Source organism: Chaetodon trifascialis, chromosome 12, assembly GCF_039877785.1.
Source record: "Chaetodon trifascialis isolate fChaTrf1 chromosome 12, fChaTrf1.hap1, whole genome shotgun sequence".
Taxonomy (NCBI): Eukaryota; Metazoa; Chordata; class Actinopteri; order Chaetodontiformes; family Chaetodontidae; genus Chaetodon; species Chaetodon trifascialis.
In genome coordinates, this window is record NC_092067.1 from 3813408 (window position 1) to 3840072 (window position 26665).

Below are 26665 nucleotides of genomic sequence, written 5' to 3' on the forward strand. Positions count from 1 at the left end.
ATTTATTTGTCCTTGCTTCGTGTGTGTGCGTGTGTGTATTAACATCCAGTATGTCAGTGTTGTACATCATGCCAAAAATTCTTCATCAAACTGTCCGCCTCTTGCATCGTAATCATTACAACATTAAGTCTGTTCATGATAACTCATAATAAATAAGATTATGAAGATTTATGGGTGTTATTCTGCATTCATTTGATGCCTTTATTTTGAATTCAACAGGTGAAAATGAAAATTAGATTATCATGAAGGGCTGCACGGTGGCGCAGCAGGTAGTTCGCGTGCCTCACAGCAACAAGGTTGCCGGTTTGATTCGTGGGTTTGGATGGATGAAGGGTGTGCAGATGTCTTTTAGGGCTGGAGCTAACTATCCATTAATCTGCTGATAACTGTTCTCAATCGATCATTTGTATATCATGTCCAAAAGTTGTGAAAAATGTCAGAGCTCATGGTGATGTCTCCAAATATTTTGTTTGACCAACAATCCAAAACCCAAAGATCTTCAATTTACTGTAACTCCAAACACAGGAAAGCTGCACCTCCTCAGATTCAAGGGCTGGAAACATCACATTCTTGGCACTTCAGCTTAAAAAGTCAATCACATGATTCCATTATCGAAAAAGTTACTCAACAAATTGATCAGTTGACTAATCGTTTCAGCTCGTTCATTATGTACTGTGTGTTACCATATTACCAGATGTCTCTCACTGACTGCAGCACTAACAGTCTGTTCGATAGATATATATTTGGTGTTGATAACTGAACTAACACCAGACAATGAGAGCTTATTCTCTGATATGCTGTTTAAACGTGTTAAACGATCCATAGATACTACAGAAAGGTGCTGAATTGAGTTTGCAGTGAGTATATGGGATGCTGGATGGTTGAGGTTATGGCCTATAGGTGCCCATGCAGGGTTATGACGTATAGAGAAAAATCAGTTGCGAAACACAGAAGTGTGTTGTCTTCATTCATTTGACGCATTGGTGCTGCACACGAACATGGGTGCAAAACACCCTCCGCCTCTTATACCAGCAGATGGCGCTAATGTATGAAACCCTCCCAGAGTGCTGTGTATGGTGGAGTTGATGGATGACGCGTGGACTCACTAAATTATCCATGTAAAACAAAACTGCTTTAAGAATAGAAGAACAGGACTACAGCCCAACTTTCCAGACGTCCTCTGGAGCCTGTCAGTGATAATGGACCCTTATGACAAACAGAGACTCACAAGATATGACTTGAACTCCAGCGGAGACAACACAGCAGGTGAATCTGGACAGGACCGGAGATCTGCACCTGACAGCGGGAGTCCACAGACCACAGCCCCGCAGCCACGGTGGTGAGTAACAACTCCAGCTCCGTTTTAGTAAATGCTCACTATAACATTTTCTCTGTTGTGACAATATGTTTTATGAAGCTAGCCGTGTTGCTTTACTTTCACTTTCGTTTCATGTGATTAGAGAGAGAAACGGTGCCTTCACTGTTTCACGTCAATCACAAACGCATGTGTCGCGTGTTTTAACAAAATAACGACAAAGACTTTTGTCTTGGCTGGACTTTTACCTTTGGGAAAAGATACGAATCATTGAAATGTTAAGCTACAGGAAAAACAGCGGGCTAATATGAATAAAAACATACAGCAATACCAAAGACTACAGTATTATTGGTGTTGCGTTACACCACTTGTGACGATAAACAACAGCTGCTTAAGCAATTTACTTTCACTCCTGTGTAACTTGAAGGCAGCATCTTACTAGGATGGTTATTATTGTTGTAGGCTTTGTAAACTGATGAGCAGTTTAATTTTTATAAACGGAGCATATGATCTTTCATGTCAAATATTATAAGAAACTCGTAATCTGAAGTACAAACGTGCCAAAGTTTGACTTCATAGTGTTTGTGTAAATGTCGGTTCCATTCCAGCACATGTATTTACTCTCAGGTATTGATCTCTCGGTAGCTAATGACCCTGACCTGAGCAGAATAAAGCCAGCTGTTAGAACTAAAACAATGTTACTTTAACACACACCACCAAATACACACCAAAGGCACTGCTTGTAGTAACTAGGGTGGTGTATACGTTTTTCTACCTAGTTTTGGTACTGATGCTGAAGTTATTCATTTTTGATGCCTTATTTTGCTGCATAACCTTTTTTTTGTACAAAAACGATTAATTTGTAAGAGCTTTGCTATCATTTTCACACTGAGCATTCTGCTCCAACTTTTGACAGTTTGTACTGCTCAGCAATGCTGATTAAGATAAGATATACTGTATTGTGCCCAAGGGGAAATTTTAGTATCCACAGCCCATGTAAATACTAACGAGCTCTTTCTGCCTCTTGTCTTCTTGCCTCCCTTGTCACAGCTCAGATGGATTCACTGTGATCCCACCAAATGAATCTCGGCGAAGCAAGCTGAAAACAGGTAGGCTGACACTGCTGCTTCTAACTATCCTGTGTACATAATATATACACGCACACACATACACACATATATGTATGTAGATCTTTATGCATGTTGAAATTTCTCTCCCAAGTAATGCTGATTTATTTTGCTATAGTGGCTCAGAAAGAAGTGGAGGATCTACAGAGATGGAGAGAGGCAAACAGAGTCACCTCAGTGCACGTCACTCCAGAGAAGCTGGGTAAACCACATTTACCTATCACATTTACCTCAAATGCAAATCATCTTCCGCTCTTTGTATAACATTATTCTTACGTTGTCATGCTGATGCACATGTTTACTCACTGATCCGGTGTGTAATTTATCAAGGTGGTAATGCAACATTGGCTGAAGTCAGACAGAAGCAGTTTGCAGACTTACGCTGCTCCAAACTTCAGAAGAAGGTACTTAATCACACATTTACTGTCGCAACTCTACATTCATCCATTCACTTTACATGGACCTTTAAATACATTTTGAACTCACAGTGTTTACATAAAATATCTTTTATGCGGGGCAGCACGGTGGCACAGCAGGTAGTGCGCGTGCCTCACAGCAAGAAGGTCGCCGGTTCGAACCCCAGAAAGGAGCCTTTCTGTGTGAAGTTTGCATGTTCTTCCTGTGCATGCGTGGGTTCTCTCCGGGTACTCTGGCTTCCTCCCACAGACCAAAAACATGTTCATTAGGTTAATTGGTGACTCTTGCCCCTAGGTGTGAGTGTGAGTGTGAATGGTTGTCTGTCTGTATATGTTGCCCTGCGATCGACTGGCGACCGGTCCAGGGTGTACCCCGCCTCTTGCCCGTTGACAGCTGGGATAGGCTCCAGCCCCCCCACGACCCCGAAAGGGATAGGCGTTATAGTGGATGGATGGATCTTTTATGCGTCACACTGATGTGGTCAATGAATGTTACAAGCACACAATGTGTTGAAACACACCATGTTTGAGATGCACAGTTGAGGTGTGTCAGAGTGCATTTCCTTTCTGTGATGGTTGAAGCACCAAGAAATATTTCATGTGGCCTGTGTGTCCTTTCAAGCTGAAAAAAGAAGAGTTGGACAAGAGGAGGAGACAGGAAGAGGAGGAGCAGTTACAGAAGATGAAAGCAGAAAAGAGGGAGATGGTGAGACTGACAATATGTACTGTGGCCTTTTAGCAAAAGCATTTTCATATGTGTCCAATTTAGCTGACATCAAATCACCCTCTCTATGCATAGTTATTTAATTATTTTTGAAAACTAAAATCATTAACATCAAAGGAAAATCAACCATTTAACACATTTTACATATTAAACACCTTTTGATGAGTTCTGATTTTCTAGTTTGGCATCTCCTGTCAGCCTCAACACTTCTAATATGTTTCTGTTTCTGTCAGCACAGTGATTTCCAGTATTTCCCAGTGCTTTTTGACAAACCCCAGAGTTCCATATCAGGAATGCACTGCACTCAGCTGTGGATTCTGAGTGTTGGTGGAAAGAGCAATAGCAGTTGCAATAGTAAGAGCAAGAGACTTGGTGTTTTTCCAGGAAAGAGTTGCACCACTTTCTCAAAATATAGCATGTCTTGTGGCTGCATTGCATTGCGGTCTCAGAGTTCAATAGAAAACGTCATATCACTGCCTCTTCTGTGATGGATATTCCCATTTGTGAGTGCTGAATCTTGCTGCAAACAGATTCCAAAAAATGCATGTGCCAATCAAAACAGTGGGCTGTTTTTTAAGTGTTGAGTCTGAATTCTGGAATAATTGCTGGCATAATACATTGAGTTTGACTCAACAAGCTTTTCAAAGGGGCCAGTAAAATTATTCGGCAAGTCACATCCAGATCTACACACAGCGGGCACTTTACTGGGTACACATGTACAATCTAATGCAATCCAATATAACAGTCCTGCCATAACATCCACCTTTACAAAGTTTAGAATGTTCTATTTTTGGTGGCATTGTCAGAAATGTATAAATTATATGTTTATTACTGTTAAAAGTGGTGTTTTACTGGACCACAAAATATTGAGAGGTGTTTCCGATGTTTTTCCTTCCTTATTCACATACATGAGAGGTGCAAAATATTATAAACACCTCTCAGCAGGTCATGCACAGCAAGAACAAAAAGCACAGCAAATACAGAAAACTCAACCAAATACAGACGTGCTGCAAATCTACATCTGTGAATGATGTCAGCTGGAGGACAAAAAAAAGAGAGATTGACTGATGGATTGTTTTGGGTAGATATTTATTGGGTAATTTTGGTCGTGGTATGTCAATGTGCAGAAACATGTCACTCTGGGGTGTCACCCGTCCACTGTGAAACACTTGTTTGTCTTCCCTCCGTGAGAAACAATATCATGTTTTGCCTCAAGATGTCAGTAGAGACAAGCATCCAGCTGAGCTGCAGTTCGTTCATGTGCCTCAGAGTCAGAGTCTTCCCTCACACGCTGGGTATTAAAGCCATGAGAACAACCTGATCTCATGGTTTTCCATCAACCAAAGACAGTTTCTCACTTTTTGTCAGACATCTACTCAACATCCTGCTCTTGGTTATGAAGCGGTTGATGGACTGCTGCAATTATGTTGAAGGGTGATTAATGGGAAAGAGCGGTATTCGACAGACCTTTTCCAGTTGTGCCATGACCTCTATGAAGCCATATCAATGAACTAGTAATCCAGCAAACAAACAGATGCATGAGAAACAGCTGTTTCTTAGTCTGGCTGGCAAAAATATGCCTCTTGGTCATGAATACATCCATTCAAATCCACAAAACTGAACTTACTACAGCTCATCCCTGCTCCTGGACTCAGCTAGGCAGGACACAGAAAATAGTAACGAGTGACCAATAGATGTATCATCTTGCAAATCCCATTCACTTTATAAAAAATAAGTTTCTAAAATACTTTAATGAGTACTTTATAACAAATTCTTGTTGGTAATGCATTTCTTTTACATACATTTTTAAAATTTAAACTTTTTTTGAATACTACATCTTTTGACTCTTACAGACTTTTTATTGAATTCATTTGATTGTACCTTATTTTGGAATTCATTGGTTTTATTGTTTGCTGTCTATTAAAAGTAAAACATTAAAGCTACTTTTATGTTTATAATCTTAACTTGAAAGTCATGTTTTTCAAGTCAGATTCACCCAAGTAGCACAGCAAGTAATGTGCATGCAGTACATGTCTGTCATTACAGTGCACCATAATACTGCATATATTCTACAACAAATACTGCAGCCCACATATTATACTATATACATATATGTTGAACATATAACAGGTAACTCAAGTCTATCAAATGACTCACTGCAACATTCATAAGCTCACTGAAAGAAATATCACTCGTGCATGTATCATGGCTGTATTCCATGCGTGTGGTTATCTGCTGTGGGGTGACTATTGAATGTGATGCATTGCAGGCTGAACGCCTGGAAGAAAGGAAGCGACAAGAGGAACAGCGGAGGGGGGAGAAGCTCTGGCAGGATCACCTCAGGTCAGCCCTGGATCAGGTTAACTTGGGTCTCATCACTGTCACCCTGTGGTATTGTGTTGTTTGGGGTGTGCTGTGTTGTGTTCTTTCTTGCTCTGCAATGGATCTTACTCATAGATGTAGCATCAGATGACACAATCTGTAGCCCTTTATAAAGGAAGCGCCCAGAGTCTTATCCTCTGCTGACCTATAATTGCCATTGAAGTTTTAGCAAGCTGCATTTTCTGTTGGCAGAAAAATGAAAAACAGGGCGTATTGGTTGTAAATATCAGGGGAAGCATGAAGACAGGCAACAGAGGTTCACTTCTGATTTCCCCCCTTTTCATTCAACTTGTGAGTTGCTGTAATGCCTGTTTCCTGCTTATGTAAAAAATGATTTCCTGGGAAGACATAATTAATAACATAATAAAGTCGAGTGACTAGCTGGTTACAGATAACAGAATAAACAAGACTAAGAGTCTGCAGACATGCTAGCAGCTCCATCAGGCTGTACTTAGCCACAGCAGTGCTGTGTGCTAAACATGCTCACAATGACAAAGCTGCCATGCTGATGTTAAGCAGGTATGATGTTTACCGTGTGCACTGTCTTAGTTTAGAATGGTAGCATGCTAACATTTTCAAAGTAGCATTAAACAAAGTACAGCTCAGTTTTGTAGCTGCTGGTGGCACTGGAGGAAAAGTCAGGGTCGATCGATTTTTAACGCCTGGTAAATGTCCTTTCTACACGGCGGTCAACGTCTGTTCATGTTTGGTTTTCAATTTAAGCTCTTTACTTGCAGAATGCAGATATTACAAGTAGTACAAATGTACAATACAGTAGTGCATAATTCTCTAGTTTCTGAAAAAAGGCACACAGGAATGTGTGCATGAATATCTGTCAGTTGTTACTTATAGCCAGCATTAACGAAAAAGCCTAAGTTCGGATGCTTGAGTGCTTTTGTCAGATTTGACAGAGCTCCTCCTGTGCTATAAAGGGCCGTACTAGTAGCACTCCCCATGACTAGTGAGTTGACTTACACATGTAAAGTCAGTGGAGTGCCCCTTAAAAGTGGCCAGGGGTTTCAAATGAATGTCAATATTGGAATAGTAGACAATAATGATGTAGTGTCTACTGTCAGCACACAGTTTTCATGCAATATTCTCCAACAGTGTATCAGACCAAATTACCCCAAGATGTTACTGGAGAATTACATATGGTCGGCTCTGAGGGGAATTGCTTGTCAAGTAGCATCTCTGGCCTCCTTACAAGAGAAACAAAAACAGGAGACAGCAGACCAATGTGTGACCCCGAAGAAACAATGAAGATATTTAGAAACAAGGCAAGGAGATGGAGATAGACAACATAGATCGGATGCTTGTGAATGTGGAGAACAGTGTCAGAAGGGACAAACAAACTTGGTCACCTCCAGCTCTGTGAGCGTCCCAGGCCTGTGGAGAGTCTGTGGGGTAGTCGAATACTCCCTCATACCTTGTTATGTATGTGCGTTTCTGTGTCTGTTTTGAAATGTGTAACTGCAAGATGGAGGAAGTAATGTGTGTATCTATTGCAGGACGACTGAGAGTTTCTTGCAGAGGTTTGAGAGGAGAGCCCCAGGTCCACTGGCATCTGGCCGTGCCACACATACGTCATCAAGGGTAAGCCAACAACCACAGAATGTGCATGTGTGCTGTTGTATGTGCTTTCACATGTTTTGTTTGTATACACGTCTCACTGTGCATCCGTGTGTGTGCATGTAGACACAGTATGTGCCTGAATGCACGCACACACACACACACTCACAGACTCACACACAGTTGCTCTGTGGGTCCCAGGGTTCAGTGTTGTGTCTCATATCTGTGGCTGTGGGGTCGGAGACTGAAGCTCTGTGGTAATTCACACCAATAGATCTGCCTTTGTAAGCTGTTTTCTGAGTAAATACTCTTGGGTGCGGAGTTTTCATCATCCGGGGCAGTGCGGGTATTAAGTGGTATCCCCAGTAGGCTGGCCGGGTGAGGAGCCAGATCCCCCTGCAATTATCTCCTGGTCAGAGCTGGGGCACACAGCAGTACAGCAAGCTCAGGGCTGAGTAAAAGGAAGTGTAAATACACAGAGGAAATAGAGCCACTGCTTTTCCTCCCGCTTGCCTCTCAGTGTTGTCTGTCTGTCTGTCTGTCTGTCTACTCCCTTCACTCTCTTTTGTCTTCTCTGCTTCCATTTCTCTTTTTCTCTGCCTCTCTTCCTCTCTGACTGTTGGTTTTCCTGGGAGGGTATGAATGGAAGGCGGAGTTCAAGGGACTTCCCAGAGTTCACACTGAGCAGAGACGGAGACACAACATGACATGACTGCGAGGAGTCTGCAGATGTCAGAATAGAGTGGAATAACCTGCGCTAGTAAAAGTACCTGGAGGAAACCCAAGCTCATCACCAACCAATCACATGCCTTGTCAGCCAAAGGGGGTAACCACTTGCCCTCACTGTAAATAACTTTCCTCTTAATCAACAGTCTTTTTTTGTCTAATTGCCGCTATAAATCTTGAAATCAATAGCTGCTGTAATTCTTATGTCTTGAATGTGACGACATTACAGTTATTCTTAGCTCGGAAAACATACGTTTATTGGAGAGTGTTGACAGCTTCTGTCAGAATGTCAGACACAGAGCTAATCGTGTCTGCGCTTCTCCACCCAGCCTAGTGTCTGACAGTGATGCTTAAAGGAGAGAATGTACAGGAAACAGCCTGAGGCCGCACTGTATTTTACACTGTATTCTGCTGTGAGCAGATTATGTGGTGACCGACAAACTGTTAAAACTGCACACGCAGCTCCCTCGGTGGACAGAGGAAATGTTTTCTTTTGGGGCTTTTCTCATTGTTGTGCAATTCTTTTCTCTCACTCATTCTCTTTTTCTCACATAGTCCCAATGCAAATCTTTCACCAGGCAAGGGGGGGAAGAGAGACAGAGAGAGAGAGAGACCCTGGGTCAAACTGTGGTGTAGAAAGAAACAGAAACCGGTCAGTTACAATTATAAAGAAGTCTCTGTTTTATGGGACACATGCACGCACGCACGCACGCACACGCACGCACACAACCACACACACACGCACGCATGCACACACACACACACACACACACACACACACACACACACACACACACACACACACACACACAGAGTAAGACGCAGACTAAATGGGTGATAGAGTTCACCGGATGATACCAGGGTTACAGACAGCAACAAAGACTTACCTCTTCCTGCCTTCTCGCTTTCTCATCTCACTTCACCTCAACTTGCTTTGAGTCTTCTCATCTTGTGTCCTCACCTCTTAGGTCTTCTCCTCTACATTTTCCATTTTCTTTTCTTTCCTTCTCCTCCCCTCTCCTCTCCTCACCTCTCCCAGGCTGCAGCTCTCTCAGATAGACGTCATAGATTAGGAGATGAAAGCTTGCGGCTGCAGAGCAGCAAAAGTCAAACTTCTTGATGTGGTTTTGACCCGGACCCTCGGATCTGTTGTTCTTTCAGCAGTGGCTCCATAAGACACATTGATCTCTCCTTCATATCCTGTATTTGTGGGTGGGTGGGCATGTGTGTGTTTGGTTATACATGTTTGAGTCTGGGTGTGAGATTTAATGCCAAGCTTTGATGGGAGCACACAGTGCTCACACAGGTGGACTGCGTGTTCCGTCTTCCTTTCTGCTGTCCTGAATAACCCTGACCCATTAGCTCTCTTAGGACAGGAAAAACATAGAGTGACAATTAAGGAGGCATGTGTGCATAGGTATATTTACATGTATTATTTCTTTATAAATCACAGTTAATTATATTTTTATTGATAAGTATTGGCTAGACACTATCCAATAGCATGTTATCAACTTTGTAAAAGCACTTAGAATGCAGCTTTTTTTCCTTCTAATATGAATATTGTTAGTATGAGCCATATAGAAAGCCTCACAAATGATACAGGACTAGTTATTGCATAAGACAGGAAACAAACTCATCAAACTTCTACCTCCTTTGTTTCATTTTGTCATCCATCATTGTATGTTTTCATATTTTGCATTTTCAGCTGCTGGTGCTGCTACTATTTTGCTCACAGCCTTAAAGCAGCAGTAGGTAAGATGGAGAAGAGAGCAGACTTAGCCTGATATTTGAATTAACACAAGTTCACGTCACTCCCCCTCCCTCTCTGCTGCACTCATGCCCTGCCTCCAAGCCCCTCCTCCCTGCGGCGTCTGTGCAGCTGCCATGACAACCAGTAACGTTAGCCTCAGCATCGGAAACAAGCTAACTCTGCCCAGCCATTACATCACAGTAGCTAACATACCGTACGTGCTGCCGAGTGTTACTGTAACAATCACCATATTAGCTTTATGGTTATTTGTTTTCTTAGCCGTATATGCGGTTGTTGGCAGCGGCGGTGTGGGCAGTCCCTCCTTTGTGGGTGACTGTTGCTCTGCCATAGCTTTCACTAGCCTCCTGACGCCGCTCACAGAGCTGTTTGACTGAGCAGCAGCCAGCAGCATGAGCGGAAGGAGGGGGCAGTTCGCAGCGTGTGTGAGTAGTGATTGACAGATGTCAGACACTCCCGCAGATGCTCCTCTGGCTCTGATTGGTTGTTTTGTGTCGGGCACGGTGGATTCTTGCAAATCATAGAAGGAGCAGTAGGTGGGACCAATGGGGCCGTTTTTTTTTTCACAGATTACATGTTTCATGTACTGCTGTCTGGACATAGGGACAGTTTTAGCAAATATGACAAAAAATTACTTTTATACAAATGACCTACTGCAGCTTTAACGGAGAAGTAGTAGTAGTGGGATGGTGTGTATATGGAGTCCAGAGTGGGGAGTTTGTAGCCTATGATCTTTGATTCTTGGTGATAATTCTGTTCATTTTGTGTGCTTACATATATTTCCATACCAGAGAGTGATTGATAGTGACAGGATGCTTTGGATTATGGCTGTGTAACATTGGACAAGTAAACCTCACCTGACTGGTCATTGCTGGTGGAAATTGAAGGAGTTAGTTATTGTAATTGCTTGACTGTCAATGAGAATAGGTGCTTTTATTAATCGTTTTGTTCTGAAGTTGATGATTACTTCAATGTTTTTTTCTGTACAGGACCAGATTATTTTCCCTGCACCAGCTGACTGACCTCTCTACCTCCAGCCTGTTTTCTTCTTCATTGTTTTTTGAGATCAGTACTACAATTGTTGTGTCATATTTGAGAATCCTGAGTTTGGTGTTGATCTAAATTGCTGGTGAACAGGGAGACATTTGAGGGGGGGCAGAACACATCCTTGTGGCACCCCCATGCTGGTGGTGAGGGCATGGGTAGTGATGTTGAATTTCACAACGTGGCTCCTGTCACATAAGAAATCCCATATTCAGAGGGACAGTAAGGTCCCAACAGATAAGAATGAGGCTGTGTTCGGCATTTTCAAAGTGTGACGTGTAACTGTGTGAGTGTGGAGCAGAGCATTCCCGAAAAAGAGCTCATTGCTCTCATCAAAACTACTTTGGATGAATAGATAACAAGACTAAGGGTGTACAGGCACTCTAGCAGCTCAGTGAGTCTGTAAGTAGGTTATGCAGCCATTCTCACATTGACAATAATAGCATTTATATGTTTCGCAGGTATAATTATCATATCTGTCATCTTAGTTAAGAATTGTATTATGTTAATATTATGTTAATATTTGCTAAAGGAACTAAGCACAAAGTACAACTGAGACTGATAGGAATGTCATTTGTTTTGTAGGTATTTTGTCATAAATCAGTATTAGACAAATTCAATTTTTGACCTGCTGATGGCACTAGACAATAAGTTAGGGGGGGAACCAAAGTGATTAGGTCATCCTGAGGGGGACCATAAATCTCTGTACCAAATGGATTGACCAAATCACACATCCATCCAGTAGTTTTTGAGATATTTCAATGTGGACCAAAGCGCTGGATGGACTGACTTCTGATTTTTTGTCAGTGCCAGTCATACATACAGAACAAGAACACAGAAACCACAAGCCGAATCTACCATTAGCTGTACTTTTTCATTTAAAACTGTAGCTTTGTTATTAAGAGCAGTGGATCAGTTATGTACAGTAAGCAATGTAGCCTCTGATAATGACCTTTACAGTCAACACTATTTTTTGCTTTCCCATTCCCAAGGGTATATTAACCTTGTAAGTTCTCTTTTCCTTTAAACAGAAAGAGGAGTCAAAAGGTGTGAGAGAAGTACAGCTGGAACACAAGAGGTATGTACAACATTTCTAATATTTTTTTTTACAATATAATCTAGTTCAGTCACAACTTTGCAACATAAAAGCAGACAATTCTGTAAAAATGTTGACCACATCAGTGCACACCTGACACTCAGGCATCAAAAGGACGACTCTCTGCTCAATGAAAACCTAGAAATGTTAGAATTGTATACAAACACAGGCAAAAATGGACTCAACAAGAGGAATCGTTTGTTTTTTTCATCCTTTTTGGACTAAAAATGATAGAGACAGGCCAAGTCAGTGAATGTTAAGTGTTCTGTGTGCAGTTTACTGACCTCACTATATTTTAGTGGGTATAGAAGTTTAAAAAGCTGTCAAACACATCCAGCTCACTACCATTTAGAGCCTACCAGCATTAGTTAGTTTTATGTGAACCATTTGTTTATTCATTATATTTTGACAGGGTGAACTCAGCCTTTCTGGACAAACTCGAGGGTCGTGGCAGAGGGACTGAGAATGAGACAAAGGGGAAAGGCATTCAGGAAGCAGAGTATCCCTGGTTTGCCTCTGAAGACTTAAGACACAATCCGTTCAACTCCCCTGGACAACAACTCCCCCTTGCTCACCTTGACCCAGATCCAGAACAGAGCTGCTCCGGCTGGATGGAGGAAGCCGGTGAGCTGAGAGTGGATGGGCAAATAACCCTCTGTCTACTGTTTCTCACGCCTTTTTTTAGTCTGGCTCAACACTGGTTAACCAAACCTAAATCAGACATGTGACAAGAGTTGCCCACCTCATCCTTTCTGAGAGAACTGTGATTGTCTGTTTAGTCTGCGTAAAATCAAAGGCTTTATGTGCTACAAAAATGTAGGCAGGAAGTTATGTGTGGTACGTAGTGATCCTGTAGCTCCTGGCATTCAAATCTTGCTGATACTTGTAGTTTGTGGGAAATGTGTGTGTGTGCGTGTGTGTGTTTGTGTTGACGTGTTACTCACATTGTGGGGACATAAATCTGTGGGCACTCGTCTTTATGGGGATAAAATGCAAATCCCCATAATGTAAATCACCAAATGTTAGGGTGAAAACTTGGATTAAGGTTAGGGTAAGGTCAGAGTTAGATAGGGTTAGGGTTGGGTTAGGGTTAGGTAGATAACGATTATGGTTATGGTTTGGATAATCTCCAGAAATGAATCAAAGTCTATGTAATGTCCCCAGAAGTGATGTCAACACAACTTTGCATGTGCATGAAAAAGTCTTTTCCCTTCTTACTGGGCACAAATCTTTTCTTACTATATCTTGACCAATCTATCAAAAACATGAAAGTGTGTGCATTTGCAGACGGGACACGGAGAACAAGGGAAAGCCTGACACCAGCACTCAAACACATTCATTAGGCTTGTGTCAGTCAGAGAGGAAAATTCTCAAGGAGCGCCGAGCCAAAGCCAGACTGACAGACTCTTGGCCTGCAGCCAAACAGACACACCAAGAGGAGCAGTCCCGCCCTTGTATAATTGGTTTGGAAAGACATACTGAGTGTGATACCTGACATGCTGCCTTACACCTATGAATATCTGCCAGTCACGACAGATGAGAGTACACACGTTCATTATCTGCTCCTGCTGCAGTTTCTGCTACTGCACATCAAATCTTTCTATAATTGAATGTTCGGTCGGTTTTAGTTTTTAATTGCCTAGTGTAACGCAAATAACTCAAATAGGTTTTAACCTATATTTCACACATTTAAAACAAAAGGTTCTCTACTGAACCTTTTTAGCTTCTCTTTCTTGGTACAGGTATGGCACCCCCTCAACAGTTAAATATAGAAATATTTGAAAAGGCTCTTTCAAAAGAATACTTGGCATTCTTCATAGGCCTTAAAGGCTCTTTTAGTATAAAAGATATAGTTTATTTAGATAGACATTAAATCAAAAACTGTGCTTATTAATTAATTGTTGAAATCATGTTTCAAGCCTTCACTTGTTCCACGTTCTCCAGTTTGGGGCTTTGCCACCTTTTCCACAGCTTCTTTGATGGAAAGTGATGGGTGGAGAAGGGTTGATGGGGTGCTATAGATAGCAGTAAAAGATGTAGCATATTTGTCATTTTGTTGTTTGACTAAAATGTTTGAGAAATTGGTGTCTGGAGTGAAAGGGTTAAATGGGCTTTGTTATCCACACAGTACAGGAACTCTATCTTCTCCTCCAACAAGAGTAATAGTGGGGTGGCCTGCAGAATATTACTGAAAACATGTACATCAAACAGCATTCACCAGTGAAGGAAGCCTAGTCCATCCTGAGAATGACTGTTGATTAGCTTGCCAGCCCCTGGCAACAAGCCCAAAAGTCCATAATCCATAATACACCTACCCTACAGAAGTGGATGCACAGAGACTCACTAAGCTTGTCTGTTAGATGCAGCAGGCATCATGTGGGCTTTTTTTTTTTTTTTTTTTCTGAGATAAGGACTCATTTATTGGTAGTTGAACTGTAGGTTTTATATTGAGCACTGACTGCCTCCTTTGACGAGGTCTGAGAGCTGAAGTATCTTGTTATCATTATGTATTATCCGTGTTGTATGGGAGTCTGTTAATAACACTAATTTGTAAGAAAGTGACTATTAATCTAACCAGTTAAAGACTAATCAGGCTAAGACTTTTTTTTTTAAGTCTAGCCCTCACAGTGTCTTCATAGAAAAATTCCTTTGGCAAATATAATTGAGGACCTCAACAATACCTCATGTTATGAATAAGCTACAATATAATAATAAATATTACTGTGATGCATCAATAAATTGTTAGTCACTTTGAATATACAGTGTAGCTAGAGATCATTTAGATTGAACCTGTCCTCAGATGAATGTGATTTTAATGTGCCTTATTTCCCTGTCATTGACATCGTTGTCATGGTGACGTTAACTACAGAGAGAGTGTTGTATGTTTTTGCTGCTGAGTTCACACATTAACGTTGCTCTGGAGAATCAGCTCCTAAATGCTAGAGACAGAAGGTGTCACATTTTCTCTAGGACACAATTTCTATAATTAGTGTAAATGTAGTTGTAAGAATATATCTGCGCCACAGATAAATATGGACTAACTGTCTGAGCCTTGTCTGCCTCGGTTTCATGCTGGCCCAATCTCAAGAGATGAATTAACTGATTGAGTATTAGTTTTTTGCAAATTGTTTCAGACCTCTGACCTTGAATAAAGATAAGATACAGACTTTTGAGTGATAAGTTAGAGAATCCCTGGCTCATGTCATATCAAGTGTGTGGATCTCCTGATCCACTGTGTCTCCCAATGGGGAGCAGCCAAAAATATATATTGAGTATTTCTGTAACTGAACCTTTTATGAGAGGACTTTTAAAAGAGTGGAGTTTATGGTCCATCTTCTGTCTGGTAGTAAGGCTCTTGTCCTTCCTCATGGTCTGACTAACTGCCCCTCCAGACAGCAGCTACGACAGAGCAATTTCACAGGTCCGAGGTTAAAGCCAAAATACCCAAGAAACCATCAGTCCTGGCACTACCGCTGTGGGCACAGCTCTACATGTTGGAATCCCATGACATCCTCAATCCATGTTAGGCTGCATCCGCCAGCCCCAGTCCTTGTTTAACCGGTGTGTTGATCAGGTCTTTCGCTCTGTCATTACCTGCCCAACCTAACCTCCTGCCTGGTTTGATGATGGTCTCTCTTGTCCATCCCTCACTGTTGCCCTGGCCTTCATTTCTAATTATCTGGCCCTAAAACTGGATCAGCTATCACAGTGAGAACCAGCAGGAGTCCCATCCCCTACAGTGTGGGTAGTTGCAGGGAAGAGATGCCAAAGAGGTCAGGCAGAAGAGCTTTCAAGCTGCCTTAAAGAAATGACTGACTTTAGAATCCCATTTCTCTCTCTCTCTCTCTCTCTCTCTCTCTCTCTCTCTCTCTCTCTCTCTCTGTATATCTCTCTCTCTCTCTCTCTCTCTCTCTCTCTCTCTCTCTCTCTCTCTCTCTCTCTCTCTCTGTATCTCTCTCTTCTTTTAGTGCATTTTTAATCCAGCAAACAGCTGAAAAAAGACCATTTTGGGTATTGCCTCACAGCCCTTGGTGGCCAATCATGTATGCAAGTGTTCACATTTGGTTCACAAAACACATTCAACTAGCTCATGTTAAAAAGAAATGAAATAGAATATGTGAAGATATGGTCTGTTGTGCATGTGAATGAGAGGTAGAGCACTGCACTGTCTGTAACAACAACCAAAGAACCCTCTGTCAGCAGGGGTTTCTTTCAATAGGACCCTCATGGGAACAATAAGGATTAAATTGGCCACTATGATTCTCTCTTATTGCTTTCCAGACCTGGAGCCTGACCATGACTGGGCCTTGATGAAACTGACAAACTGCTTTCCAGCCTGCTCTAGAGTCTTCCTGGAGGACATCCTCGACCAGTGCAACAGTGATTACGAGAAGGCCTACACACTACTCATCTGCACGCTCAATTAAATCTTATTTTCTTTAATGAGAAGACTGTCTTTCCCTTTATATTGTGTTTGAGATTTTAGGAGTTTGTCCAAAAAAGAAAAAAAGCATAACCAGTGTTCAGGTGATAAAGAATAGCTAGAAGTAAGCTAGCTACCTTGGTGGTGGATGAATGTAAATAGCTATGCTGACTGCACTACATAATTCCATGAAATATATACAGAGCATTATGTGTTTCTTGTAATCTGCTTTTGATTATGCCATTAATCATTGAGTCTTTGGTGTCTTGTATCTGTCTGCATGAACTATGTGAGTCATGTCGGGTTTTTGCCCTGACATGGAGTTGAATTGATGTTCGTTTTCACCAGTTTAGTTGAAGGTCATCGCCATGACTCATAATCTTCAGATCATATTTGGGCTCTTAATTAAATCAGTGTGTGCACATGGAAGAAAGCTCTACCCAAATACATGATGCTTTTTGTTTGTATTATAATCAAAGTTGCATGTGATGTAGGATTCTTAAGGACAAGAAAAGATGCATATCCAAATAGGATTTTTCATTAAAAAGGCCTTTCATGATCAGCTTCACTTTAAAGTCACAGTAGCTTTAAAGGATTTCAATAAAACACCTTTTTGTTAACTCTGTTTATGACTGAGTTTGTGTCGTAGCTATGTGAAACCTTTCTCTTTCATCAGTGTGTTATATCAAACTGGGTGCGGTTTCCAGGTGAGCAGTGGGCACAGAGCTGCTTTTGGAGCTGTAAATGGCAGCCTCATAACACGGCTGAGCTGGACAGCAGAGATGTTATCACCTGATGGAGGAAACAAAGAACAAAGGGTGGTGCTCTCAACACAGGGGACTAGAAATCCCCCTCAACTTCTGCATGAAGTCATGCAAGCAGTGTTTCACCTCTGATGTCATCCAGCAAATGTCTTCCCTCTGAAGATCAACAGGAAACTCAATGTCACTCTGTCGGTCCTGCACTCATGAAGGCCATATCACACGGTAAAGATCATGGTAATGCTTTGTTTTCATGAAATTTCCTGGAAAGAACTATGTAGTATGACACTGATCACAAGAAAAATCTGAATTTCATTGAAGAATCTGTAAATAATTAATTATTCATTTATTAATGGAAAATTGATTCTTCATATTGAATCATATTATTGTCTTCGCACAAAGTTCACATTTTTCCATGTTCAACAGATCTATTTTACTATGTAGATAGACTCACATAAAGACTGGAAGGGGAGACATGGCAAGGCTTATTGCCTCCTGGCTGTTGTCCATAATTAATGCATGGGAGAATTGTGTGGATCTTCTTATCGAAGCTTGACAACTTTAACATCATAAGATCATAAGAAAAATATGTTTTACTGTATAGCTGCTGTAAGTTCTGACTAACGTGATTCTGTGATACTCTATGCAGCAGTTGGTGTTGGTGACATTGCTTTATTTTCTAAAGTGAAATTTGGTTTAAATTAGAGTAATGGTTCAAGCTGTGTGGGTAATAATGAAATAAGATCATTACATTGCTGTCACAAGTACAGTAAAATTAACTATGCAGGCTTTGCAAAATGTGAGCATTTTTTGTGTGTATCACTGTCAAGTAAACAGGAAAAACCGTAAAAGGTACTGGCTGTGTGTACATTTGTGAATAGAATAAACAGGCTGAGAGGTGGGGACGCACACTCCATCGCCTAATCAATACAGTTCAGTGCGTGTCTGTGAGCTGATGAGACACTGGTGAGGGAAGGTATCGTATGATGCCTCCTCTGGCTGTGTGCATCTCTTTCAGGACAGCTCAATCAGCTCAAATGGAAACAGCTCTGGGACCCAGTACAGCAGATCTGTGGCCTGTTCTGAGAGGCAGGTTTACTGAGTTATCTTGGGGAAAAAAACATGAAATCCCCTCAAATATTAAACATGGTCTCATGTAAAAGGAACTGTTTTACTTAGTGAAGTATTCCAGATAACTCAGTCAAACTGCTTCTTGGAAAAGTTCCTGAACTTGATCTGTGTGTTTTTTATGTGAGTTGCAGGGTTGAGAATGTTATGACATTGTATACAGTGTTTCTGAGCAGAACATTGGGTGGTTACATTTTTCTCTGTTTGTCTGCTACATTGAATTAAAGGGATAGTTCAGGTTTTTAAAGTGGACTTGAATGAAGTACGTATAATTAGTTACAGTAGATCGGTCGGTACTGCCTTTGGAGAATCACACAGGAGTATCAGCAAGCAGTGCACTGCTGTAAAAGGGGTTAGTGGATAAATGGATTTTATCCACCTAAACATTTTCCTGTGATGATTTTTTTTTTTTTTTTTCAAAATCTCAGTTAAAATTTGAGATGCACTTGGATGGAAACTCAGCTCACATGAAATCAGTGTATGGGGTTTCTCATAATGATGAATCTACAGAGAATCACCACCTGCACCTACAGCTCCCCTAGGCTTTACAGAGCTTTACAGTGAGTTTCAGCTCATTGTTTTGCTTTCTGGCTCACAACTTTATTGTTTGGGTTCACGCTTACCGCTCTTATGCTGCTGTTTTCAGCCAAAAAAAAAAAAAAAAAACCTCTAAAAACCCACTGTTCACTACTTGGTCAGCACTGAACACTTAATGGTACATTTAGCAACTAAAGAACCAGAAATCTCTCTCAGGATTTGGTAGAGACCAAAGACAGAGCTAAAAGACAGTGAGTAATGGTCCTTACGTTCATTATGTGGACAGAGACAAAACTCTAAAAGAAATTATTCTGTTGCTCCCTAACCACTGTATGTGTAATACGTGCCTTAATAATATCCACTTAGAATGTGATGATTTGCCAATGCTGTGTTCACAACTTGTTTGCATTACCTCCAAGTGGCCAGAAAAGTTTTTTCAGGTTTAATGTTGTACCAGCTGAGCTCCAGCTATCCTGCAGTGGCCTGAGCAGGTCTGTGTGCATATACAGTATTTTATTTGATTCACTCAGCATCTCCTTCCATCAGTCAAGATGGTTCCCTTTACCCATGACAGGAATCTTTTGGAATAATTATACCTCAACTATAGCTGTGGCAGATCACAAAAACACTCATGAGTCATTTTTTGAAGGCCCTGACAAATGGCCTACTTTGGTCTGTAGGTGTGAGTACATGTTTCTGACCCCCCCTGAGGTACAGTCCTTTTTTGCACACACAGAGTCAAGGGAAGGAGCATGTCGGGAAGAGGACAAGTCTTGCAGCAGGACAGGTTTGGTCCAATAAGAGAGAGGAAGAAGGGAGCAGGTGCAGGAGGAGACAGATTATTTCCCAGAGCTTCAAAGTGGGGAGGCCTTTGTCTGCTCAACACCCAAACTGCACAAAACAAATATGCTTGAAAAACATGTAGTGCACTGACATACCTGGAGTGAGAGATACTGATCCTTTCCTGTCTGGTCTCCAGTGTTGGTGTACTGTTGTTCTTGAACAGAGATTAATCAGGGGACACAGTGCTCTCATTGCACTCTCATGCTAATACACTCCTTGCAGGTCTTCCGTTTCCTCCTGATAGCAACTTGGTGTGTGATAAATGGACTCCAGTGAGATCAAACAAAAGTATTTATTTGAATGAATTCAAAGGCTTAAACGTGCATTCATTATCCACATACATTACTGCCAGGCCTCACAGCTGCAAAAACCATTACAGCTGAGCTTCTTCCAGTGTACCCAAGGGCTAAGATAAACATTTAAGCTTGTTTGAGGAATTACTGCAGTTTGAGGTCAGTATGTATTAGACTCTTACTGCGGCAGCTTCAAGCTTTATTTCTCACTGCTTGTACCTTTTCCTCAAGCAATTGTCAGTGTTTAAGTCACTGGACCACCCAGTGGTTGTTTCTTTGGATGAACTGACCCCATGAGGATGACCATTACCTCAGCATATGGCAGAGCTACACAGACTAACACACACACGTATGGATGCAGAGGCCTACAAACAGTTGTGAGTTGGGGGATTCCCAGAGGGTGGTTCATAGTCAGAATGAGGTCACCTCATACTGGTCTGTTACACAGACACACAGACACACACACAGACAGACACACACACACACACACACACACACACACACACACACACACACACACACACACACACACACACACATACAAACACACCCTAAAACTTCTGGGTGAAAAATACAATAAAATATGTCTCCTTCAGATACACCCCAACAGTCACACACAGCCATGGAGCTCTGGAGATTATGAAGTATTGGTTTGAAAAGCATAAAGCATCTTGATATGTCAGAAATCACCTTCATTTGTTTTTATTGCTCTGTAGACTGGTTTCTCGTGTCAAGTTACAATGTGAGCTCATGCGTGACCAGCAATGTGAAAGTTTTTAGTCGCACATCCCCTTTGTTTTTCTGCCAGACAAGTGCTGCGTGTAAGCCAAGGAAGATGGACCAGCATTTTGAAGCAAAGCGATGATGACGTTAACATCTAAGCTGATTTTAAAAGATTTTTCACTGAGCACAAAGTGGTGATAGAAACATAGCTAGCTAGGATGGATAGATGGAAAGATCAAGTACATTATTAATCCCAGTGGGAGGTTGCAGCATTAGAGCAGCCAAGCCACACATGAATCACAAAATAAACAATGTAAGGGCACACAAATAATATAAATACACAGAAATAATTTAATCTGAACCACAAACTGAACTAACACTAACAAGACTAAGAGTCTACAGCAATGCTAGCGGCTCTCTCAGGCTGTATTTACGCACAGCATTGGCTGAGTTAAATCCAAACATAAACTTTGAAACATGCTCACGCTGACAATGACAACATAGCTACATATACCATGTTTAATGTTTGCCGTGTTCATCATCTTAGTTTAGTTAGTTCACTTGCCAACATTTGCTAATTAGCACAAAGCAATAAGTACTGCTGAGACGGATTCATTTTGCAGGTATTTAGTGATGTACCGAAGTACTGGACAAAGTGAAATGTTGACCAGATGGGGCAGTCAGGGGATTACCAAACTTCTTACATTTCATCCTGTGGGGAGCATGAATGTTTGACCCCAATTTCATGGTCATCCATCCAATAGTTGTTGAGACATTTTATTAAAAACAACAAATGCTAACCTCCTGGTGGCCCAAGAGGAAAAATCAGAGGATGCCCAAATCATTACAATACAGCCTCTAGAATCATGAATGCATGTTCTAAATTGTGTGCTAATTCTAGCTAGCACGACTAAAAGCGGGACTGATTCTCTAACTCTGAATGTGTACAGTTCCTGGTAATATTCTGTACATGGTTTAAGCATTGTATATTACAGGTATGTAAAATACATGAATGTATTTACAGGTAAAACTGGTAAATATATGTCAGAGATAAGACATTGAACTGGTGTTACTCAGCTGCAGCTTGTCAAGCTGTCAAGCAACCAACTGGTTACCTCTTGACTTACTCCTCCCTTGCCAAGCATGTAGGTTAAAGGCTTAGTTAAGTAACAATAAGCTATTTTAATCACATTACTTAACATTAGCACATAAAATATACTAATACTGTGTGTGCACCACTGTCATCTGCTTATAAGGTGGTTTGTACAGTTGAGTCATCATGATTTGCCATTACAACATTTATGTGAAATATTTTTTCCATTCAACAATCTGCTGCATAATATGTGATAGGTAAGCAGCTGGCACTTCTCATTAAGTTGGCATTCAGTAAAATGGGTCTGTAGTCACCACAATTTCTGTTTGACATGTTTTCATTGCCGTAATTTAACATTTTCAGTCAATACTAAAAACACGATTTGCCAGACATTTGGAAAGATTTGTTAGTCCGCGAAAAAGACAACATATCAATACAATCTAAATATAGTCTAAAATCTTTACATTTATTTCATAAGGATACATTATCAGATCATGTTGAGACTGTAATTAAAAAGTTTGAATTTTTCTTGCAATGTAGGCTAGTTTGCTGTTGACATTCACATTCATTCAGATTTTAAAAATCATCATAGGCAACAAAAGCTATGAGCATTACAGCTCTGAATCACCAAAAATCTACGTTCGGGTACTTTAAACAGAACTTTAACATGCATAGAGTGAAACACTGGATTCAGTTCAGGAGGTGGTCCTCCAACCCCCACTAACAACTGGAATATATGTTGTTTTTGTTTTGATTATAAAACAGAAGTAAGAACCACAAATGAAGTAATTTGACCAATTGATAAGACCATTACTTTTTAATCAAAGTGAAACTGGTTCAACTTCCTTAAGCTTGGAGAGGACAAAGCAAATCATGTTGGCTGTATTAAACTAACTGAGTTAGTGTAACTAAAAGTCTCATGGGATTTATTCAATAATGGCCAAATTGGAGTTACTAAAAGAAAATTCATGTAAATCTTTTTTTTTTTAGTTCCAGCAGTGTATTCTTTTTTATTCTTTTTTTTTTTTCCACAAGTCAACAAAATAGATGCCTGCTTGCACTCATCCCAGTATTACGGTGAACCTGTTTTTAATTAGGATGACATTGGTTGTAGTACAGTGATGTTGTGGGATAACTAATTAGTAGGCAGATATGCTTAATAGTTGGGGTGGCTTTTGGTGTTTTATTGTAAAAGTGGCCTTGCCAGTGTGGCTCTCATGGACAAATAGTGAAGACTATAGTGCAGTGATGTCTAGCCATGCAGATGATTTCAGTTTCAGTTTCAGTGCCAAGATTTAATATCAGCCTCTTAAACTTCTGCCGCAGCCATAATACAATAGAGGTGAATACAATTTCATTCTTGGCACTGAAAAAATTGAAAAAAAAAAAAAAAAAGACATTTAAAAATATCAGTACCAATGTGTCTTCTCAGAAACAATGTCCTGGTTACACTGGGCAATCCACAGACCTCACTGGGCAGCTTGCACTGGGACTATTTCTTCAGTGCAAGTAGTTCCAATGTAAACTGTTCAATGTGAGGTCTGTGGATTATCCAGGGCAGCCGAGACATTCTTTCTAGAAATAGATGTTCCTCTTAAGTTTTTCAATTGTAATTTTTCAACACTTTGAACACCACAAGCAGAATTCCAGTCACCTCCATTGTATTGGGGGTGGTGACAGAAATCTAACTGAAGGATATTTCAAAACTTCAGCACATAAAACCAAAACTATCTGCATAGTTAGCGACCACTTACAGTAAACGAGATGTGTTTTTTTGTGATTCAAGTATAGAGACCCGTTGAATTATTTACAATGTGTGAAGCCTTCACACTGTAGTTGGCTGACTTTCACCTAACATCATACATCAGGAGATTTCCTCATCCAGGAGACAAGGCCTGCACTGTGCTGTCTGCGTGCATTTTGGTTGTGATAACACCCCACACACTCCTCTTAGACTTTACATATGGGGCGTAGTGGTGCGACGTCTGTACCAAGTGTCATAAAACATTTCCTACTGTGAGGAATGAGCCATATTTTAGGACACCAGTAAACCTCAAACTGACCTGAGAAAAGCATGCCAGTCCTGGAATACACATGCATACTCAAATGGACATAGAAAAGAATGTGAGCATGCAATGTGCATACAGACACTCTTGCTCTCAATTTTTAGCCCTCTTTCATACACACGCACATGCACCATATGCACTCACAAACAATGTCAAACCACAACTGAGTCACTTTGCTTCCTGAGGGAAAATTGGCTCCACAAGGAGGGTAGTGAAGGCTCTCCTCGACTGTTGGCTGATCGCGCTGACACCAGTACTTAGACACATGTCCTGTGTGTTGCCACACACTTTGCTCACACTCATCTACTGGCATGCGTTCACACACTCCCTGCTGCTCATGGGAAAAAAAGAAAAGAAAAAAAAATCATCATAAATCGTCAGCGGAAGCAACATAAGCCTGATAAGGCAGAAAAAAATAAATGAACTGCAAACACAGGCAACAAAGACAAGAAGGTAATGTCTGGAGCTGGGAGAGATACAAAGGATCACGATGCAGAGTTTTTGGCTGCTCAGCCTCACTAGTTTCCTGTGTGGTCCGCATTTTGCGTCTAGTGTTACACAGACTTTGTTTCATCCAGCATCTATTACTCAGACACAGCCGGGGTCAGAGCATACATATTACCCTGTAACGATGATTTATGGGCTAACTCATAACTCTGTGACATCCTAGAAAATGCAGAGCAGTAAGATAATATACACTGTTTTAGCTGAATCCTTTGTGTTTTGGATGCAGCTTTTACACTTGCTTGATCCAAGTCTGTAATGCAGTTTTACAGCTTGACTGCACTGCATCCATAAGAAATAAAATTTGACCGAGGGTAATAAAAGGAGAACCTTTGCTCTAATTGCAATCTAATCAAGGCCATAGAAATATCGGTCAGAGTTACCAAAGTGCCCACAAACAGTAGATGGCAGCTGTGTGTGAATCAACAATAACACAGCCTGTGACAGAGGAGTCAGTCTGTCAACTGCTGTTTTCTAATCCTCAATGCTTTGACCTCAGTCTGATCTGTACATCCATTTAGTTCTAATGAACATGACTCACCATGTTTATAGTGGCAGACTCCAGTTTAATCTTCAGTATTACAGCAGGTTACAAGTTCAGCTGCCGAAAGATGCAGATACTGGGGTGAAGCTGAGGTGAAAGGCTTCTGGGTTCAGAGCAAACACCAGGATGACAGATACGCAGATATAAACACACGCACAGGTCAAAATGTTCTTCTGATATTGGAGTAACACGTGTTCTGGTAATTTACCCCTCATGCAAAAAGCCAAAATAACAGCTTTCCAGCTTAGCAACTGTCAACAGTGCGACCAAAGGCAATGTCATCATCGGATTGGTTCTAAGTTTCCTCCACCCACAGAATGGTTTGCACGGTGCCCCGTTTCTATTTCATTGCTTATACTCAGGCGCAAACAAACACACACTAACACACATGCAGTGGGATGAAAATGACTGAAACCACTAATCATTTCAGGGCCACTGTGTCGATTCCCACTCATCTTTAGACCCAGAGAGACAGAGCAAAAAAAAAGAGAGAGAGTTGTTTGTTAACTAGGTTTCAGCTTCATATCCTTAGCCCAAGACCCCAGACCCAAACACAGAAGTGGTGGTCGTATTTGTCTTGTCATATGTCGTTTCCACAGCTATGTCATCAGCCTGTTGAGAAGGGTGTTAATCTCTGTTGTGGCTGGTTCTATATGCTATTCTGAGTGGAGGTTTGGGAATTGAGAGACACACATAGAGAGAGAGACAGACAGAGAGCAAGATGAAAACTGCCTGTGGATGCAGACCTACAGTGCAGTGTGGCTGGTTAGCGCAGCGTACAGTATGTGGTCCAGTGGGAGTTGACTGGGAGTATAATTAGAGGCTTGTTTCAAGTGGAACAGACCTTACAGTAACAAGGCTGTGACGGTGACAGATTGATGGCGTGTAATGGGAGGTTAGGACAACACTGGAGGTCCTCCTTATGAATGGATGGGCATGTTACCTACTGTGCTGCAGTGTGTAATGTACACGAGCTGTCCCTAAGTCTGGGAAAGAACTTTGGGAAAATCCCACGGGGCTACAAATGTGCACATGAAGCATACAGCTGGTTGTTGCACTGACACATTTGTATATTTATACAGATAACACAACTCACTATTTGTGAGTCCAAATTATGTAATGCAACTCAAATATTACAAGAAAATGTTAGTAACAAGTTCAATTAAAACAGAGGCAAATAACCTTCCTGTCGTCTGCTGTTGAAATGAAACAAATTTCTCCCTGTGTAACAGTGGTGTGGCACAGCAGAAACATTCCATATCAAGCTACACATTATGAAGGATTAATGGAATATGAAAAACCTCTGTGGCAAAACAATTTGCCCAGTTTCTGTGGTGAAACAGAAATGATTCAGAAAGATTTAGAACTGTACAAATGCTCTTGTACAGAAGCCTGATAATATTTCCAAACATCCAAATTGCACACGTTGAAATCAAAATGATTTGCGAGATCATAGTCGTCCAGAAAAGGCTCGATTCAGGAGTAACAGAAAGAATAACACAAACAACTTACAGTGCAATGAACCCAAAAACACGGGTCAGCTGCTTTCACTGAAAACATTCCCTGAAACAAACTCAGTGACT

The 26665-nt window shown here is 41.1% G+C and overlaps 1 protein-coding gene across 1 annotated transcript; it reads left to right on the forward strand.

The window, feature by feature from the left end:
• Positions 1–1043: 1043 nt before the first annotated feature.
• epsti1 (epithelial stromal interaction 1) lies at positions 1044–17215 on the forward strand. The gene is made up of 10 exons (XM_070976251.1): positions 1044–1339; positions 2366–2424; positions 2561–2644; positions 2773–2846; positions 3481–3564; positions 5852–5925; positions 7473–7557; positions 12103–12149; positions 12580–12791; positions 16449–17215. Exons 1-10 carry the CDS (start codon positions 1200–1202, stop codon positions 16592–16594), a joined length of 1005 nt encoding a protein of 334 aa, XP_070832352.1. The 5' UTR covers positions 1044–1199; the 3' UTR covers positions 16595–17215.
• Positions 17216–26665: the final 9450 nt, after the last annotated feature.

Coding starts and splice junctions, on each gene's coding strand:
- epsti1 (XM_070976251.1), top strand. CDS start 1,200: ATGGACCCTTATGACAAACAGAGACTCACAAGATATGACTTGAACTCC. Junction 2,847..3,480: donor GCTCCAAACTTCAGAAGAAG/GTACTTAATCAC, acceptor TGTCCTTTCAAG/CTGAAAAAAGAAGAGTTGGA. Junction 12,792..16,448: donor CGGCTGGATGGAGGAAGCCG/GTGAGCTGAGAG, acceptor ATTGCTTTCCAG/ACCTGGAGCCTGACCATGAC.